Source organism: Triturus cristatus, chromosome 3_2 (genome assembly GCF_964204655.1).
Source record: "Triturus cristatus chromosome 3_2, aTriCri1.1, whole genome shotgun sequence".
Taxonomy (NCBI): domain Eukaryota; kingdom Metazoa; phylum Chordata; class Amphibia; order Caudata; family Salamandridae; genus Triturus; species Triturus cristatus.
In genome coordinates, this window is record NC_140584.1 from 261,342,783 (window position 1) to 261,362,267 (window position 19,485).

A 19,485-nucleotide genomic window follows, 5' to 3' on the forward strand; every position below is an offset into this window, starting at 1 on the left:
GGGTAACAGCCTTAATACTCTGTCGGAGTCTGGTATATAAAACGTGTCCATAATTGTGGGCGTGCGCGCTCCAAAGAATTGCTCCCCGGATTGGAACTGTCCCGCTACATACAGATCACTCCATGTGGAGTTTTGGAGTCCATCGAGCATCTTGCGACAGATTCCCTCACTCGTGACACGTAACAGGGGATTGCACAGCAAAGACATCCTGGGTGAATATAGCATAGGATTCCCTAGCTTGCGAGCTATCCGGTGCCAGGCTAGTATAGTACAATCCACAGTGGATGGATCGCGAGCCTTCTCCGACACTGCAGTGAACAGATACCCTGACGGCGGGGTCAGAGCCATATATCCGTCCTCAACTGCCAAATGCGGCATAAAGGGCGGTGGATGAAACCAGTAGGTGGCGAAGTGAGCTTGCGCACAATAGTAATAAAGTTCGAAATCTGGGACTTCAAATCCTCCTTGGTGGTATGGTAGCATGAGCGTGTTCAGATTGAGGCGTGCTTGCTTCCCGCCCCAAATGAGCCTCGTGAGTTGGGTTCTAAGTGTTAAAAAAAAATCTCCCTGGATGATATGGAATATTGACAAAGAGATACAAAAGCTTCGGTAACCACACCATCTTAATTAAGGATATCCTACCACGGACAAAGGGAGGCGTAACCATTTGGTGACATTGTCAGTTACTTTATCAATGGCCTTTCCATAGTTTGTTCTCATCAACACTTCTTTATCCCTAGTGATGTGGATACCCAAGTATTTCAAATCATCAGTTTCCCACAGCAGTGGGAAGTCCAGCTGGTATGACGCGGTATTCTCTGTCAGAGGAAACACAGCAGACTTAGACCAGTTAATTTGTACTCCGGATATTACTCCAAAGCTAGTTATCTCTCGAAGTATGGGATTCAGATTAACCGGAGGATGCCTAACATACAATGTCATGTCATCCGGGCATAGCGAAATAAGCAATTGCCTAGAGGGGTAAATCAATACCTTATCATTGTGATGTTGGCGGAGCTTCGCAGCTAATGGCTCAATTGCAAGAGCAAACAAAATCGGGGACAAGGGGCACCCCTGTCGCGTGCCCCTGGAAACAACAAAGGGGGAAGATTTGGCCCTATTTAAAAGCACCGATGCTACCGGCTGTCTATAGAGCAAACGTATCCAATTGAGGAAAGTAAAAGGCATCCCCATACGCGCCAAAACCCAGAGCAAGTAATCCCACTCCAGGGAGTCAAACGCCTTAGTGGCGTCGAGAAAAACCGCCACAGCCGGACATTTAGGGTCAATAGCTTGTAACACTGCAGCCAGGGTTCTAAGATTATGTGACGTTGCTCGATTAGGGATGAAGCCCGCCTGGTCAGGCAGCACCAGCCGCTGCATCAACAGGCCCAAACGAATCGCCAAAACTTTAGCCAGTATTTTAGTATCTCAATTGAGGAGCGATAGAGGTCGGTACGAATCACAGGACACCGGGGATTTCCCGGGCTTCAGGAGGGAGGTTATTAACGCTTCGCACATGGTCCCTGGTAGCACACCCTCCTCTAACGCCGCATAGAAGACCTCTTTCAATATAGGGGCTAAAATAGGGGCATAGGTCTTGTAAAATTTTATGGGCAACCCATCAGACCAAGGAGCTCGCCCAGATTTCATTGTCATAATGGCATCTGTAATTTCGTTTATCTCCAATTCCAAATTTAAAAATTTCTGCTGACTGTCCCCCAACCAGACCAGAGCAGTGTCCTCAAAATATTCAGGCAGGTTAAGCGGGGTGCCCCTCTGGGAGGATTATAGGGTTCTGTAAAAGTCTCGAAAAATATTCAGTTGGTCAATAAGGTTTCTGTGCGTGGTTCCCCGCGCATCCTGAATATCCGTGACATAATTAGAAAATCGGGGGGGGCCTAATTGCTATAGCCAACGCCTTCCCCGGCCGGTCGCCCTCCCCGTATTTCCTTGCCATGTGCGGCTTTCCCCGAAATGTACATTCCCTATCCGTTAGCTCACCATATTCCGTCGGCTTACTACGCAGATTTACCCGAAGTGCATGCCCATCAGTGCTGACATTCACGTCCTGCTCCAATGTTTTAAGCTCTGCCTCCAACCTTGCGAGGTCCCTACGCAGCGTCTTTAGGATACCCCCTCCCTTCGATAAGCACCACCATCGAACCGTCACTTTAAATGCTTCCCAGACAGTAGTTATACTGGACATGGACTTGATGTTGCGATCAAAGAAGTCACGGATATCTTGCTCCAGTTCCGTTTTAAACACCATGTCATGCAAGTGCGCGGGCTTGAGACGCCAACTAGAGTATGGGGAGTGCTGCAAGGGAGCATAAAGCTCCACCACCACCGGGGAGTGGTCCGAAAACGTGCGGGCCAAATGAGTCGCATTACGTAGCCAGTGTGTCATGCCAATCGATATGAGAATGTAATCTAGTCGGGCCCAGGTTGAGTGTACCGCTGAGTAGTGTGTGCTTTCCTGTCGCTCAGGGTGCATGTCCCTCCAAGTGTCAATCAGGCGATTGTCGGTAACTATATCTCGTAATGTTCTGTGAGTGAGGGTATAGTGCGCTGGTGCACCTTTAGACCTATCCAACAGCGGCTGCAACACTGTATTAAAATCCCCCCCCATATGACATAGGTGGTGCCTATCTCTTGGATTTCAGTCCATAACCGAATAACGGTTTGGGGGTCATCCGTGTTGGGGCCATAATAATTAACAAACGTCCTATCATAGGAATGGAGTCTTCCCCAGACCAGGCAGAACCTACCCCCGGGATCCGCATCCACCCCTCCAAGTACAAACGGCATCCTTCTTTTGAATAGAATAGTAACCCCACAAGAGTAATTGGAGTAAGAGGCAAAGCAGCGGTGTGAAGCCCACCGCGAGGCAAACAAAGCTTCAGTACCGGGACTGAAGTGGGTTTCCTGTAACAGAGCCACAGAGATATGGTGTCTATCTACCCCAGTATCTGCCTTTTCTTCCTGGGGTTATTCAGACCCCGCACATTCCATGATGCAATCTTAAACCCATGTTCCTCACGCACAGTGTTCGTTGTTGTATTCGTTATAAAAGACCGTACCCAGTCCTGCATCGAGAGCCATCGAAAAATTAACAAACCATGCACCAGCAACCGTGCACCTCCCACCCGCCACCCACACCGGCTTCCCCAACACGCCGGGCATTACAACCCTCCCCGCATCGCCAATTACCCACATCCCCCATTTGCTATCTCCCACTACCATAGTAATGGGGGTATGCCCTCATGAGGGACCGCCAGGGGCCCACGACCCGCCCTCTCCCTCCTTACTTTCACCCATTCACTGCATCGCTAATAAGCGAGCAGCTATCTTGGGACAGAGGAGGTGCCAAGCAGGACAGTATGTCGATTGCATATAATATAATAGTCCATCACCAACTACGAACCAGACAGAGGAGCCAAGAGACAGAGGAGATCCAGAGGAAAATCAGAGTCAATCACAGGCCTTAGTCGGGGTCTGACAGTGGAGACTGGGATCTGGAGCGACTCCGGGCCTCCAACTTCTCGGACGACCCCCGTCGCTGCTGTCTAAGGTAATCTTCAGCCTGCTGCGGGTTCTGGAAAAAATGCTGCTTACTCTGATGCGTTATCCTCAGCCGCGCCGGATATAGCATAGCATAAGGGATGGCCTGCGTCTGAAGCTTTTTTTTTACTGTAGGGAACCTGTCGGTCCTCCTGAACCGATGGGGTAAAATCGGGGTAGAATTCCAAGGTGGTGTTCTCATATTGCACCCGTTTCTTCTCCCGGGCCAGGCGAAGGACCGTATCGCGGTCCCGATAGTTCAAAAATCGGGCGATCACCGGTCGAGGCGGCGCCCCCGGGGGCGGTCGAGCGCCCAGAGACCGGTGGGCTCTTTCCACCGTAAGGTGTGCTGAAAAAGGGTCTCTGCCAAATAGCTCCACAACCAATCTCTCAATGAAATCTTCCATGCGACCCACATTGGTGGACTCTGCCAGGCCAAGAATACAAACATTATTTCTTCGTGAACGGGCCCCCAAATCCTCGTTTTTGTCGGCTATTATCTTGAGCAGCTTGTCCATTTGTGACAGTTGCCCCTTACTCGCAGCGGCGCCATCCTCCAGGTCCGAGACCCTGGTCTCCGCCTCCTTCAGACGCTGCTCATGCTGGTCCAGCTTGTTGACTGGTATCAATTTTAGTACCTATGGTCGTGAGGCTTTGCTTCATGCCCAGCAGAAGGGACCCCCAGAGCAACACAGCCAGCGCCCTCAAATGTGCCAATAAATGCCAGCCTTCCAGCGTCAAGCTGGATGAATGTCCAGTAGAACAGCCTCACGGGTAGCCGCGGCAGCAACGAAGCAATGTCCGTCCACTATGTCGACAATTAGCCGCTCCCAAGTTTCAGTGGCACCCCCTCAAGCTGGGCCTCCGAGGATCACATGGCACCACCTGCAAACCCAACGCTCCGTCAAAGTCCCGGGGGGCTAGAACGTTGCCGCAGCCGCCCTCTATCAGAAGTGCACAGACGTCCTGCCCCAGAAACGCAGATCCACCACAGCACTCGTAGCACAAAATGGGCGCCGGTGGCCGGCTGATCACCAATTATCTCGCAGGACGATCAAATAGCATGGGTCAGGGGGGAGCAGCACACCCAGCACCCCACAGGCAGCCGAACTGGGGCCCCACCTTGCTCACCTCGACTCTAGGCCGCCGGGCTGCAGGCTGTGGCAGGGCAGGCAATCAAAATGGAGGCTGCCTTTATCCGGCACAACGCACGCAGTACAATGGCGGCTCCACCAGCAGTCGTCGTAGAAGAGCTGATCCCAGAGCATTAGCGAGCGTGGCTCACAAGCCGTCCGAGGTCACCAGGATTCTGTTCACACCACCTCCCGCAGAGCCTCGTCCCGCGGGGACGCCGCCCCGCCACCGCGTGTATCGCCAGCTCCCGGGGCGCCAGCCCGCAGGTCCGCACTCAGCGACAAGGACCCGGAGTCGGCACCAGGAGCTTCCCCAGGCTCCGTATCCGTATCCGCAGGCGCCTCCCTGCTTCGTGCAGCCGTCAGACAATGCAGGAGGCCTCCTCTGCCAGCGCGTCCCTCTCGGACCAGCAGCAGTCGTGTCACAGCGGCCTCGGGCGGCTCAATCGCCGGCCGTTGGAGACCATAGAGTATCGGGAAGCGCCACTCAAAGCCTCCGCAGCTGCATGCCTTCAGGTAAAGCTCGCGTTCTTGGTATCTCCGGAGTCAGCAGCTCCTCAGCCGGCTCGCGGTGAATCCAAATACATGATATTCGGCCCCAGGATTGTCATAACGGATAGTTGCCTGCTTGGCTGGGCGAGCGCTTTACAGGCGTGCGGCCATTTTGGTCGTGCGCCACCTAGCGCCCCCCAGGATCCTAAAGTTAATGCAGGTTATTGGGGAGACGTCGGGGCTATATCTTAACGTCAGTAAATCTGCACTGTTGCCGCTAATGGGATCGCCAGGTGATATCACGTGGGCTGCGGGCTTACCCATAGAAGCCAAAGGCTTTCAATAGTTTGGGGGTGTTCCTGGTGCGCAGTCCAACAATCTCATGAGATTGAAACCAGGGCCCACTGACAGAGTGAGTAAAGACTGAGGTTAGAAATTGGTCTCATTTACCCCTATTCCTTTATGGTCACTCTGCCATTTTTAAAATGGTCTCCCAGCCCAGTCTTTTGTACCAATTGCAGAACCACTCCTTTCCAGTTACCCTCACCTGGTTTTGACAGATCAATGCAGTACTGGGTCAGTTCCTACGGGGGAAGGTGCATCTCGGGTAGCCTTACGTACCGGCTTCCAATCCATTTATTGCGAGGGCATAACAGCAGCAGATGTCCAATCCTACCATGCCGCTCTCTATCTACAGGGAATTAATGAATGGTGGTATTGTCACAGAGTGACCCAGCTTATGAGGTGGAGAGATCGGGGACATGCAATCCATCTATAAGCAAATACCTTTATAGCAGAGCAGACGTGGGTTCCTTTCCCCTAACTAAGAGGGTGGTGCTCCTGGTGTGGAGGCAGTCCCTCCCACGACTAGGGTGTTCGGGGTGCCTTACGCAGGAGACTCTGCTGTGGCAGAATATGTTCCTTCCCCAGGTAGCAAGGTTCTAGGGCTTTCAGGGTTGGGACCGGATTGGCGTAGAACCCTTGGGGGATGTGGTGCGGCGCCTTGTTCTTAAATTGTTTCAGGAACTTCAATCTGAATTTTCCGTACCCCACAGCCAAATCTATAAATATCTACAGCTGCAACACCATACACATGTACCCTCTCGGCTCTGCCCGACTTCAGTCCATTGGAAGGGAAACTCCTTATGGGGAACTTGGGCAATCATAACATATCAAAGATTTACCAATCCCTGGTCATGAACAGCACCACTACCTAGAGGCCCTCTGGGTGGCGTGGCAGAGAGACATAGGCGACCTAGACGATGATTGGGTGGAGGCTCTGGGGGTCCCCTCACCAGGCAGCGATATCCTCGTGCCTTTGCTTAATTCAGTTTAAATATCTCCATCATGCCTACTTTACTAGGCACCGGCTCTGGCGTATGGGTCTTCTAAATTCCCCCAAATGGCTGCACTGCGGATCCGAGGACGGCACCTTCCTACGTACAGTTTGGGAATGTAGAGCCCTGGCCTGGTTTTGGAGGGGAGTGGTGGGGTGCATGGCAGAGGTGCTCGCTTGGGACGTCCCTCAGACCTCGAACTTTCTCCTGTTACACAGCACTAGGGGGATTGGCGGTAATCAATACAAACGGCACCTGCTATTTCTTGGCCTTACCCTTGCTAAACGGGACATTGCCTGTCAATGGAAAAACGCAAATCCACCTTTGTTGGGTGTCTGGTAGAAAGGCATGTACCTCTGTTTGGTCCTTGAAATTGCTTTTTCAGGCGAGGGTGTGCCCGCAAAAACATCCCAAAATTTGGCAGTTCTGGGCTGATTACCGGGGCTTAATTCTAGAACCTGCGGGCACCACAGACTTGCAACTGGACGCTGAAATTCGACATTCTGACAGGACGCCCATGTTCCTTAATGTATACATGTGTCTGGCTGTGAGCGGTGGTTGGGAGGGGAGGGGTATTGTATGGCTATTGCGCATACATTTGTTTTTCATTATTGTAGCTTTTTCTTATTGTTTCTATTACGCCTTGCTATTCCCGATGGGGATAAAGCCGCACCATGTATCCGGTATTTTACTGTACTTGTATTTGGTCCTCCGGGTCATTGTCAGGAAAAAAAACTCCAATAAAATTTGTTGTGGAAAGGACTTTTTCGAGCCTTTCCACCACTTTTCTTCCTTTTTTTTTTTTAATAAAGTTTCCCATTCCCTTTGAGGCTGTGTACATTAGGCCCCTGTTTAGTATTTTTGTTAGTTCACAATACTATAAGAGGTGGAAATGAGGAAATATGACTAACCATTTCCTGATGGTTTTCTGAATTAACAAAAACGTACTCCACTGCTCAAGACCCTATAGTTGGCTCAAGAATTCCAGGCTCAGTTACTGTAAACATCTGCAGTCTCCTACTAAATTGTAATATATTTTGTAGCACATTTGATTAATTAAGATCATGGGAATGAACTCAGATGAGACATACTTTAACCCTGCTCAGGCATAGTTTGGAAATAGTTTTGAGACAGTGAAAGTTCTGTAAGCCATTTGTCACACTTGTAAACTACAGTAATGTTTGAAATTGCAAAATATAGGCAAGAGTAGCTAGGGAAGTGACTCGGGTCTGTTTAGTTTTGTTCATAGTAAGTTAAAAACAGCAATCTAAACATTATCTGATAAGCAATATTAAGCACTTTATAAAAAGCAATTTATCAGTCACAGCTAAATATTGCACAATCATTTCATTTTTTGATTACAATTAACAATGGCTCTTTTAATTTTTGTGTCATCAGCTGGTAAATGCAGTTTTAGAAGATTTATTAATTTCTAGGTCAAAGTCAGAATCTAGCAGACTAATACATTCACATGTTCATTCCCTGTTCTCAGGATCTTGCATTCTTATCTGGGTCTTTGAAAACATTATATGATGCAACATTCGAAATTGCCACCTGCCAAAATCACGGTAATTACATTTTTAACCACTGTCTAAATGCAGTCCTCTCTTCCCTACATAGCATGAAAGTCTGAGATCTTTTAGATAATACTTACATGGCTGTACACATCTGGAACTCTCCAGTGTGTATATTACATTTTAGACGGTCTTCGGAGCCACAGGTTAGGCATATCATACCGAGCAAGGGATCTGCTTTTACAATTGTGGGACTACAAATGCCCCTTCCTTCCTGTGAAGAGCTCATGGGGCCCTAATTAGTGAACTATTATGTCTTAACTGAGAGAGCATACCTAGTAGGTATTGTAAATGCATGAAATATTTCATTTAAAGAAATAATCCTGTAACTGAATACGCAAGGTGACCTATTGAGTCATATTATCAGTGGTACATGGGGTCATTTCCTTTGGTCCTGACAAAGCCTTAGGGATTAGGCTTGAAACATGTAGACCAGGAGACAAACACCCATCATAGTGTTAGTCTCCACCCACCCCTTTTTTATTAATACCAGCTACAGGACTTAATAATTATACTCCAAATAGCTAGGTACTTTTTAACTATACTCATTTGCTTGACCCTCCCACTCCCATCCCTCATAGTCAACACCCAACAAACTGCTCCCATGTCTCCGTCAGTCGTAGCACGCCCCGTCCCGTAGCGGATCGAGAAGAACCCGATGATGAAGCATGCTTCCATGGGTCACTTTGGTGGGCGAGGGTTATTTTAAGAAAATTCAGTTTTCTCTGAAATATTAACAATATCAACAATGGGACGGTAGTTCTAATCACAAGTGTACTTCTTTTGGTTATTTATTACATTTTAGCACCACAAGATTTCTTATTACTTAAGCACATGCGTCATACTCATGTAGGAAACTTTGTTTAATTTTTACTATTTTCAGATCAGTACGCAACTTTAAGCATCATTTTTCTTTTATCAGTTAGAATAGACTTCTCTGTTAAATCGATTACAGTTCAAAGATGAACACTTCCTTCACCATCTCACTATTTAAAATATCATGTAGCCACTTACAATCAGCGTCTAATTGTATTGGTAGTTTGATTAAAGTAATAATGTAACCAATCAACACAAAGTTTCATAGTTGATACAGCAGATCACTCATTGAAGAAAAATAACCAGTGATAGATACAGAAAAGGACATTACCCTGTGTATATTTGGCATTGCAGTCGTCAACTTAAATTCGTTGAAATAAGCATGTAACAACAGTCTAACTTCATAAAGATGATGTCTCACTGAGATTAGTGGCGATCAGCCAAGGATATTCAGGGAGAACAGTATGAGTAAATCTAGATTGGTTCATTCTTGTAGCTTGTAGGATTTAAGGTGTATAGTAAGCGAAAATGTGTAATCTGCAGGCTTGTAATGTAGGAGTAAATCTAGATTTATAGGTCCTAGTAACGTGTAGGTTTTGGCATATGATGTAGAATTATATCTGTTGGATACAGTACACCCCAAACATAATACTGTGTGGTTTACTGAGGAAGAACATGACACTTTACATGAATCACTTAATAGTTAAATTTGTACATTTAAATGACTAGTTGAATAGTATTAAGTGTTAAATTATTGACCTTTCTCATAGGAGATTAAAAAATAAAACCAAAGGATTCACTATTCTCTTGCCATGAGAATGGGGGTTGAGTAGTAATTATCTGCTATATTATGGGATACAATTCAGGATGTTTTGGTAAGTTTCCTAAACTAGACCTAATTTGGCTAATTAGTGTGGCAGAGTGGGTGAGTGCATGGATATGTATTTGTAAACAAAGCAATGCTAAATTAATCTGGGTATTCACCTTTTTGAAGGGTGATAGTGGTAGGGGTGTTTTTCATGTAGGGAAGGGATGATTTATGTCTGGACTTTGCTTACCAGCATTTCTCCCACCAAAGTGGTAAAACAATATACAGTTGCTAAAGTTGATTAAGCTTTAGTATCAACAGCCTTTCACCTTTGCTGGGTCTGGTCTCTACCTTACCGGTGACGTCCCTCTCTGCACTCGCCCATCTGTTTGTCCAATATTCCTTCTGCTCCTTTACAATAGGTTTCATGGTTGACATTAGCACATTCCTAGTGATATAAACATGTAGGACATCGATGAAAAGCTGAACCTAGTTGGAATTTGGTCTAGGATAAATAAATCATTGGTGTTTTACAGACAACAAGCTCATATGTGGCCTAATTTCTGTTAAGCTTTATTTGCCAAGTTACATAGTCGATTCATATTACTTACAAAATATTTAAGAGAACACTATCACTTCCTATTTAGAAATCTTCTAAAAACATACGTTTAACTAGTAGTGACCCCCACTATTTAAATAAATGCTGATCAGTGAATTTTGTACTGCCACAAAACTTGAAATAAAATAACAAGAGAATCTGAGTTTGCAAATAAGAGATTAGTGTATTGTTTACTGTTTGTTGGTTGTTACACAGTGCCCTGGAAAGGACTACAGAGACAAATTCCCAAAACCTTTGACACCTAGAAGTTTCAGAAGGAAGCAGGCAGCCTGATCTTGAGTGATCAACAAAGGACAGGCACTTTTATCAGGCTAATAGTGTCACTTAGTGGGCAAGAGTCCTTATGTCCCTGGCAACTGACATATGTTCCTCATGTACTAAAAGTTGTCATCAGTAAATGATTTAACACGAGTTGAACAAGTAAAACTTTTTCAAGCTAGCACATTGGTGGTGGTGGGGTGGGTGCTGTGGTGTGGGGTTATGGGATAGGGAGGGACAATTTTGTGTATTGCAATAATTTGTGCATTGTTACTAATTAACTTCTTGTTTGTCATTTTCAGGCAGTACACACACATCCTTTCTTTACCTGTGCTCGACACAATGCACGCATATTCTGGACAGACTCCATACCAGGCACTGCAGCAGTCCCAGCCTTACACTGTGTACCCTCAGGCTTCTCAAACGTATGGCCTACCTCCTTTTGGTGAGCTTGACTAAATATTGTTTTCATTCCACATATGTGACATGTTGATGAATATTTCTAGTTCTTCTAACTATCTAGAGACATTCTAAAATGCTGGTTAAATTGGTGTGGAAAAGTAAAGACAAAGCCAGGTAATCTATCACCTGATTCAAAAGAAAGTTTTATGCTACCTATTAATGATCAATCCAAGTACAGGCCTATTAATATTTCCATCCATGCAATCCTGGCAAGACTATACACTAGCCAAATTCGCAGAGTGAAATAAGCCACTAGTCAGCATGAGAAAAGGCGTCTTAAGTCAATTGCACTGGGAATACCATGGCTATATAGTTGTACTGGTAATCTCTGTACCTCATTCAAACTGGTATCTAGCTGTCTTCTGTGGAAAGCTCAGGTGTATTATTTGGTTGATAGCCGTCTTTACTGTGGCTTTAAGGGCACTGTGCTCAAAATATTGTGGTGCATCTTAGGTCAGGAAGCGTATAAGGTGCTTTTCATTACGTTGGGGGGAGCTGACATGCATGCTAGCCCAACCCTATTAAACTTTAAGATCAACTATACTACTCAAAGATTAAGGACTTGGGAGAAGACTTCAAGATGACATGATGGGTTGGAGGATGGAGTTTTCCCTTCCTCTGCTACATAAGCATGAGGGTTTTAGATTTGTTAGTGCTTAAAAGTCAGTTTAGCATGCAGCAGGTACCAGTGGTTCTCCTAGTGTTAGGTGAAAGATTTAAAGGTGAGCGTGATAAAGGTAACCTTGGAAAGCGGTGCCACCTTCTGTGTATCAGTTATCCATCCCTTTTTTCAGTATGAAATAGCTTTTTGTATGTAACCAGCTTCCAAAATGTTCCTTTACACATCACTTACCACCAAGTCTTGTAGCCCGAACACCATGCTGATTTCCATTTTTCATTGTGGTTGTCCCACTCTTCTGATGGATACTTCGAACTGCAGATTCCTCCTCTTGAAATTATGCCCAGATGCCAAACTGGATCCATAGTAGTTTACACCTGTGCCTCCGTGCACCTGTAGAGTGACCCATTGTGGCTCTGCAGTGACTGTGTCCAGTCACAGAGCAGAACACATAATCAACACCCTTTTGTGCACTGATGCCTATTCCCTTCTTTCTGTAACCTTCGACTTGGATCTGTAGTTTCACCACAAACTTTGATGATTTTCCAACTAGTTTACCTCGGACATTGTTTCAGAGGACAATGTCTCCAAGGTAAACAACAGGTTTTAGGGTACGCCATTATTTCAGGAAGTTGATGTAAGTTATGGACCTGCACAACGTGTGTCTTTGGTGCCTGGGTTCTGGTCACAACTCAGAATCGTGCAATAAATTTGCCCTCCAGGAGTTTGAGGCCGAACTCTAGGTCACCAAACATAAGAATAGGTTTGGGTTGAAGCATAGGTCCCATTCCAAGTCACTGGTCTGCTTGCAGTCCCATTCAAGGACCCGTTACCTCTTGAAGTCCTGGTTCCTGCTCCAAGTCTTCCTGTAAGTCAAAGTGCAAGGAAGCTAAGTGGGACTCATCCTGCTACTTTAAATCAGGCAGAAGGATGCCATTCAAAGCATCCTGAATTGCAGTCGTCTTTTAACTCCAATTTGGGGTGCAGCTGGGGCTGGAAGCCCTCTGATAATAAAGGCCTTCAAGGAGACCCTTCTGCAGCTTTCAGACGCTCTTGCGTCTTTTGGCCCCATAGAACCTAGAGGGGCTCTAGTTGAACATCTGCCTACGGGTCAAACCTCGGTGCCTGTGGAATATTTTCCTGGGAGCCCTCCAACATTGGTTAACACTTCTACTCCAGCCCCACAGAGCACGCCAGTTGTTTCCATGCTGATGCAGATTCCACAGACTGCGTATCAGACCCTGGTCTCTTACCTCAAGCTGCCGTCCACCTGCTCTAAACCAATGCTGCACTACGAGATTGCAACAAAAATAAAATAAATCACTTTGCAACCAGATTCTAATCCTCTACCTCTAAGCCAGCAATATCTGAGGCTGGAGGCCATATTTGGATTTGATTCTGATCAGATTCTGATGCAGGGCTTGCAAAATGTTCCCCTTGACACAGATGATGATGACGACGAGTCGGGCAACCTGCTTTCTTCTCACTATACTGCTGATGGGCCATACCTAGGTTTACAGAATGGATCTATCTGTAAGGACTGAGCTAGAGTCATCACCTTTGTTTCCAGCGGAAGAAAGTGCCTTTTCAGTAGTAGTAGTGAGAAGGGCATCAGAAGTGTTAGGCTTACAGTTGCCTACTGATAAAACTAAGGCAAATGTATGAGCTGAGATCCTTCAACCAGGCCCAGTCTCTTTTGAGCCACTGTTGCTATTCATCAAGGCTCTTGCAGACACTCTCCTGGCCACATGGTCCAAGCCGTGCTCCGGCCATCTAGTGAGTTGATCTCTTGCCAGGCGACGTAGACAGGCCTCCGGTGATCCAGATTTTCTAACTTTGCTTACTTTGTGTGAAAGCTTCATGAAGCACTTGTCAATGAGTACGGTCATTCCTAATGGTTACTGACATTGAATAGGGATTAGAAGCGTATTGATGCCTTTTGAATAGAAAACGTTCACTTCGGCAAGGTTACGATTCTTGAAAGCAGTGTACCTTCAGTTATAGGTACCCATGCATTATGGCATGGCCAGTGAGTTCTTGCCAGCCTGTACCCTCAGGGCTTTGTGACATGGCGATAAGATCTTGCTAGCTGGCCAAGAAGACCTAAGTGCCTCTGTGGCTCAAATGATACCTGATAGCCAGTGTGAAGTGAAGAATGTCTTGCATGCTGACTTGGACACCACCGATTGCAAACACTAGTGCCAATGACTGCTTACACAATCAACTGGGTTTTCAGGGGGATGACTAAACACCTTTTTTATGGGTATGCCCTTTGATGGCCTTTGTTTGGAGGGAAGGCTGATTCTGCATTCAATTCATTTGATAACCGTAAAGCCGCAAAATGAACCTTGAGATTGTCATGACAAGCAGTTGCACCAACAGTACATTTAGGGGTTATTCCAGGAGGCTAGCCTTTACAGGCAATGCCAGCCCTCCCAGCATGTGCTGCAACAGCAGGCCCAATCCTTTCAGGGCAGAAGTAGATCACTCTAGCAGGGACATCTCTCCTACAAACCTTCCTTCCCCGCTGCAGTAGCTGTCCTATGCAAAAACAGTTGATGGACAGAATGTTGAACAATGTCATACATTCACCCCAGTACAGAGATCTGGGCCTAAATCCATCGTTTTTTTTGCTCACCATGCCATTCCAGTTTGAACCCAGCCATAGGCAAATCAGTCTTGACCCTGTGCCTCATGGGAACAGTCCAGCCCGAACTGCTAAGCCAATTCCTCCCTGGACTGGAAGCAAGCATCCTAGGACCGGTTTCGGGGTCTCACCCCTCTTCAGCCAGGATAGCTTGATTCCAGTGGCATGGAGAGCACAAGACCCACCTTTGGGCATACCCGTCCCACACGGGGTGACAAATGCAAAAACAACAGTTGATGGACAGAATTCAGAACAATGTCATACATTCACCCCAGTACAGAGATCTGGGCCTAAATCCATCGGGTTTTTTTGGGCAGTTCGGGCTGGACTGTTCCCATGAGGCACATGGTCAAGACTGATTTGTATATGGCCAGGTCTAAACTGGGGTGGCATGGTGAACATAAGAAAGATGGATTTAACCCAGATCTCTTGACTGGGAGTGAATGTTTTGATTGGTTCTGCATTCCGTCCAATTGTGTGTCTTTTGCTTTCTCACCCTAAGTGCACCAGGTATGTTCAGACGTGGGTCCTGGGCTCACTGTGCCACTGGAATCAAGCTATCCTGGCTGAAGAGGGGTGAAACCCCGAAACAGGCCCTAGGATGCTTGTTTCCGGTCCAGCGATGACCTGGTTTGGCAGTTCGGGCTGGACTGTTCCCATGAGGCACAGGGTCAAGACTGATTTGCATATGGCCAGGTCTAAACTGGGGTGGCATGGTGAGAAAAAGAATGATGGATTTAACCCACATTTCTTGACTGGGAGTGAATGTTTTTATTTGTTCTGCATTCCGTCCACCAAGGAGCTGAACAATACTATGTACCGGCACACAGGAACAGTGCTATTGAATCTTTTTTTAATAATCTGGTACCTAGGGATATTCCAAAGGTGAGGAATCTGCAGTTACACTTTCCACCCGGTAAAGCATTAAGAAAGGGAAGTAACCTAGCCGAAAAGCAATTGTCAGTAAAACAGCTACTTTATAGGCACCTAGGAGGGTTATCTAGGGTGTTATTTTTTTATTTTCTGTCCTATTGGGTAGGACTGGTTGGAACTGACCTACTGCCACACTTTTGTCCTTTGTTCCTTTCAATGAGTATATTCTTGTGACTATATTGAATTCATAAGATAGGCAAGTGGAATGAGCAAGACTGTTCAATACTTGCTGCATTTTGAGGTTATCTTATTTTTACACTAGTACTGCTTCTATGTTTATAGCTGGTCTGAATCACGCCAGATATAGTTTGGGAAATTGTTTGACTCCAAAAACTTTGCATTAAAACCCAATGTCACTGACCCTCGCATATGATTAAGACCCACTTGGAGGTCGAAACGCGTAATGCTTTGCCTGTGGATAATTACAAAATGTCTTACCTGACGTCTGGCTGGCGGGCTTGATTTCGCGCTTGGTATGTAGCGTGAACATTGTATTGATATAGCTATGTATATAATCCTCCCGATCTTGTGCTGAGATCTGATTGGCTGCCAACTCTTCAAACCAGAATGTGTTGGCAGCCATCTCGGACTCTGCTTGAGCCGAGTCCCACAAAAAACCCAAAAACATATTAAAAAAAAAAAAAAAAAAGAGTAGGGGACCAGGTAGGAATACCCTGACCCCCTAGGCTTCTTGGGGGCGGTCCACAGGGCAAAAACATTTTTGGGCGGGAATCACGCTAGATCCACAATTTAAAAAAAATGTGTGGTCTCCTGCGCTTCCGGAATCTTTAGTCTCTAGGTGGGTCAGGTTCCGGGTGGCATTGGCATTCATAAATATGTGGGAAAGGTGCTGGCGCTGCACTCCCCACACCCGAGTATCGTCACTTCCCCGGGGCAAACATGTAAATAAATGGGGTGGGGAACGCCACCTTCCGGGGGCACTATCAAAACATATGTGAGTGGGCCCGATGTGCCCGAAAGCTCACTGGGGACTGCCACGTCCAGGTGCAATTTATTTCATTTAAGGGGGAGCATGACCCCCCTGTAGCCCCGAGGACCACCACCTCCCTGGGGCTGAAATACATGAATGTAGGGGGTCCGGAGCAAAGATTTATGATGGAGGGGGCTGCAGGGCTTCCCTCGCGGATCCATATATGGTCCTGTGGACCGCCACCTCCCAGGGCCGGCTCCTGCTGTGTCCAGCCAGGGATGCTGTGAAAATGCTCTCGCTTGCAGGAAGCGTGGCATTCGTCTGTTTCCCTGCCTACTCTCATGTGAGCAGGGACACAAATTAATTGCTTTCAGACACAGGGAGCTGCATGTGTAGCAGCTCCCTGTGTGTGAAAGTAATGCCAGCTCCTGCAGGAGGTGGAGAACCGGCAGGGACCACGGGTGCCTTGAGGCTCCCCCCGTGGTTCCCTGCGGACATCACTGGGTGTGCTGAGTGGGACCAGGGTACCCACAATAGAGGCTGGGGACCGGGGGATATGGTCCCTGGGGTCAAAATTGGCTCAGGAACCCCTCCCCATTGAAAAATGTTACAATATAGGTCAGGCCCCAGGGGCTGCGTGGCCTCTCTCCACTATCTGAATAAGGCCAGGTCCTTGGGGATTGGGTTCCCTGGGGCCGAAAAGCCCTGTATCCCATTTCTTAGTGGCTGGGCCAGGGAAGAGGGGCCATGCGGCATCTCAAATTACATCACAGAGACATCGCTGATAACATCATCCGCAGAACCACTAACTCACCCCATACAACATCTCATACTTCCACTCAACCACTAACATATCCATACAAACACACACCTACTTAGTGATCCATAGAGCTACTCGCATATCAACTCACTCATACAGCCACTAACTCACATATACAGCCACTCGTGCACCTACTCACCGACTAATCCATCCACTCACACATTCCAGTCATACATACAGCCATTCACACTGAATCTGTCACCCATACAGTTTCTCATACACCTACTCACGTACTCATACATATACTACCACACATACTCACCTATACAGTAAGTGAGACCAACACATACTCTCTGTTGGACCTAACGTCCTTGAGGCAGCTTGACTCCGGCCAAAAGGCTTTTATCTCACTATGGCATTTCGTGCTTGCACCTCACCCATCTCACACTTCAACGCAACACCACTTAAAAATGACGCTACACCCAAAACGAGGTTCAGACTCAGTAAAGAAGTTTTATCTTTCCTTCTCAGATGCACTCAATTAACATTTTCCATTACATTCAGGATTAACATTACAAGATAGTCAGAGCAACCGTGTGACTTCTTTCATTATCTCAGTATAGCATGTTCCTAACCTTCATCATATTGGTCAAACCAGTACCTCGTTTCTCATATCTCACATGACATCCCCACATATTCCATTTCCTGTAACCCTTCCCCTAGGTGTACAGTGGGTCCACAGGTGGCCCTACAGACAGTTGGGTACCCTGGACACCTCACTTCTTGGGCTCTGGTCTATCACATATGATCCTTCCTAACCTTAGACGCTATACGGATGTCTTGTCTGGCTACTAGAGATCCCTGTCACACTTGAACTTGCACCTGTAGTCTCTTATTGACCAATAGTTACATTAACTTGGTTGAACATTTGCATATGAACTATCCCAGCCACACTGTCACTCAGAGGGGCTGAAATTAAGGGGGCCAGGGTCGCACTGCCACGGTCCGGTAGTCAGTCACCCTTTCGCTACCAGGCTCAATCCTCTGTTTCCAGAGCCCCAGGCAACTACAGGAATGTGAGCAGGGTGGTTCTAGACGGCAACTCCTCCCCTGGTCCTCCTTCAGGGATTCTGGCTATAGAGAGGCCACCATGGACGATGACCTCCAAAGTCATTGGCTGTGTGCAGGGACCGGTCAGAAGGTCGGGGGTGGTGTCAACTGATGAGGGCAGACGTGCAGACCCTGAGACCTGTCAATTCCCTATCTAGCGCAACCACCTCCCCACTCAGGTGCCTAACTCCTGACTACCTCACAGCTCAACTAAGTCCTAAAATGGCCGCCCTGCCCTCACCTCTATTTATCACCTGGGGCCTGACTGGCCAGAGTGGCCCAGAAGGTTCCGGAACCTCCCATGGCAGTCTATGGCCCAGGTGCTGAGGTGACAGTTGAAGCCACCATTTTATGAGACAAGCCTCCATCTTCCTATTTCCTCATTGAAGCACCTTGCGCCTCTCCCTCAGTTAGCAAGGATGAGGCGCCCAGTGCCTCTACATCAACACCAAAAGTAGTTAGTGAACAGAGAAAATGAGAAGGGAAAGGGAAAAAAAATATGAGGAGGGAACTGCCAAAGGGCTGACAGGTCTAACACGCGTCCCCCCCCCCCCCCCCAGCTGAAAGTGGGGAGAGCTACCCAATCCCTTGGGAGTTCTCTTCACTAAGGCGGAAATACCTGGAGAGACCGTCAGCATTGGCGTGGTCCACTTCTGGGCGATTTTCCACCCTAAAGTCCATTCCCTGTAGGGAGATAGACTACCTCAATAACTTGGGATTCTCGCTCCTCATTTGCATCAGCCACCTGAGGGGCCGGTGGTCGGTCTGAACCAGGAAGTGTGAGTCAAACAGGTATGGCCGCAGCTTCTTCAGAGCCCACACCACCGTAAAAGCCTCCCTCTCAATCGCACTCCACCTCTGTTCCCGGGGGAGTAGTCTCCTAGACAGGAAAACCACCGGTTGGTCCAGACCCTCCTCATTGAGTTGCGACAGCACTGCCCCGATGCCATGCTCCGACGCATCCGTTTGGACGATGAACTCCTTGGAGAAGTCAGGGGCCCTGAGGACAGGTGCCGCACACATTGCCTTTTTCAAGGTGTCAAATGCTTGTTGACACCCCTCGGTCCAGATTACCCGTCGAGGGTGCTTTTTAGAAGTGAGCTCAGTCAAGGGAGCCACGATAGTACCGTATCCCTTGACGAAGCGTCGGTAGTAGCCAGTGAGGCCCAGAAAGGCTCGGACCTCCGTCTGAGTCTTGGGGGGTTCCCAGGCCATGATGGTTTCAATCTTGGCCTGGAGGGGTTGCACCTTGCCCCGACCCACCAAGTGACCGAGGTACACTACCGACCCCTGCCCGATCTGGCACTTACTGGCCTTGATTGTCAGACCCGCCTGCTGCAAAGCCTGAAGGACAGCCTGAAGGTGACACAAATGGTCCTCCCAGCTGCTGCTGAAGACAGCGATGTCATCCAGGTACGCAAA

The 19,485-nt window shown here is 47.5% G+C and overlaps 1 protein-coding gene across 10 annotated transcripts in view; it reads left to right on the forward strand.

Moving 5' to 3' along the window:
• EYA3 (EYA transcriptional coactivator and phosphatase 3) overlaps nt 1-19,485 on the forward strand; it is a 970,709-nt gene that overhangs the window by 391,998 nt on the left and 559,226 nt on the right. For all 10 annotated transcript variants that reach the window (XM_085647584.1, XM_085647578.1, XM_085647577.1 and 7 more), the window contains one exon: nt 10,904-11,046. In XM_085647584.1, the coding sequence (XP_085503710.1) occupies nt 10,904-11,046 (143 nt within the window). The remainder of the gene's footprint in view (nt 1-10,903; nt 11,047-19,485) is intronic.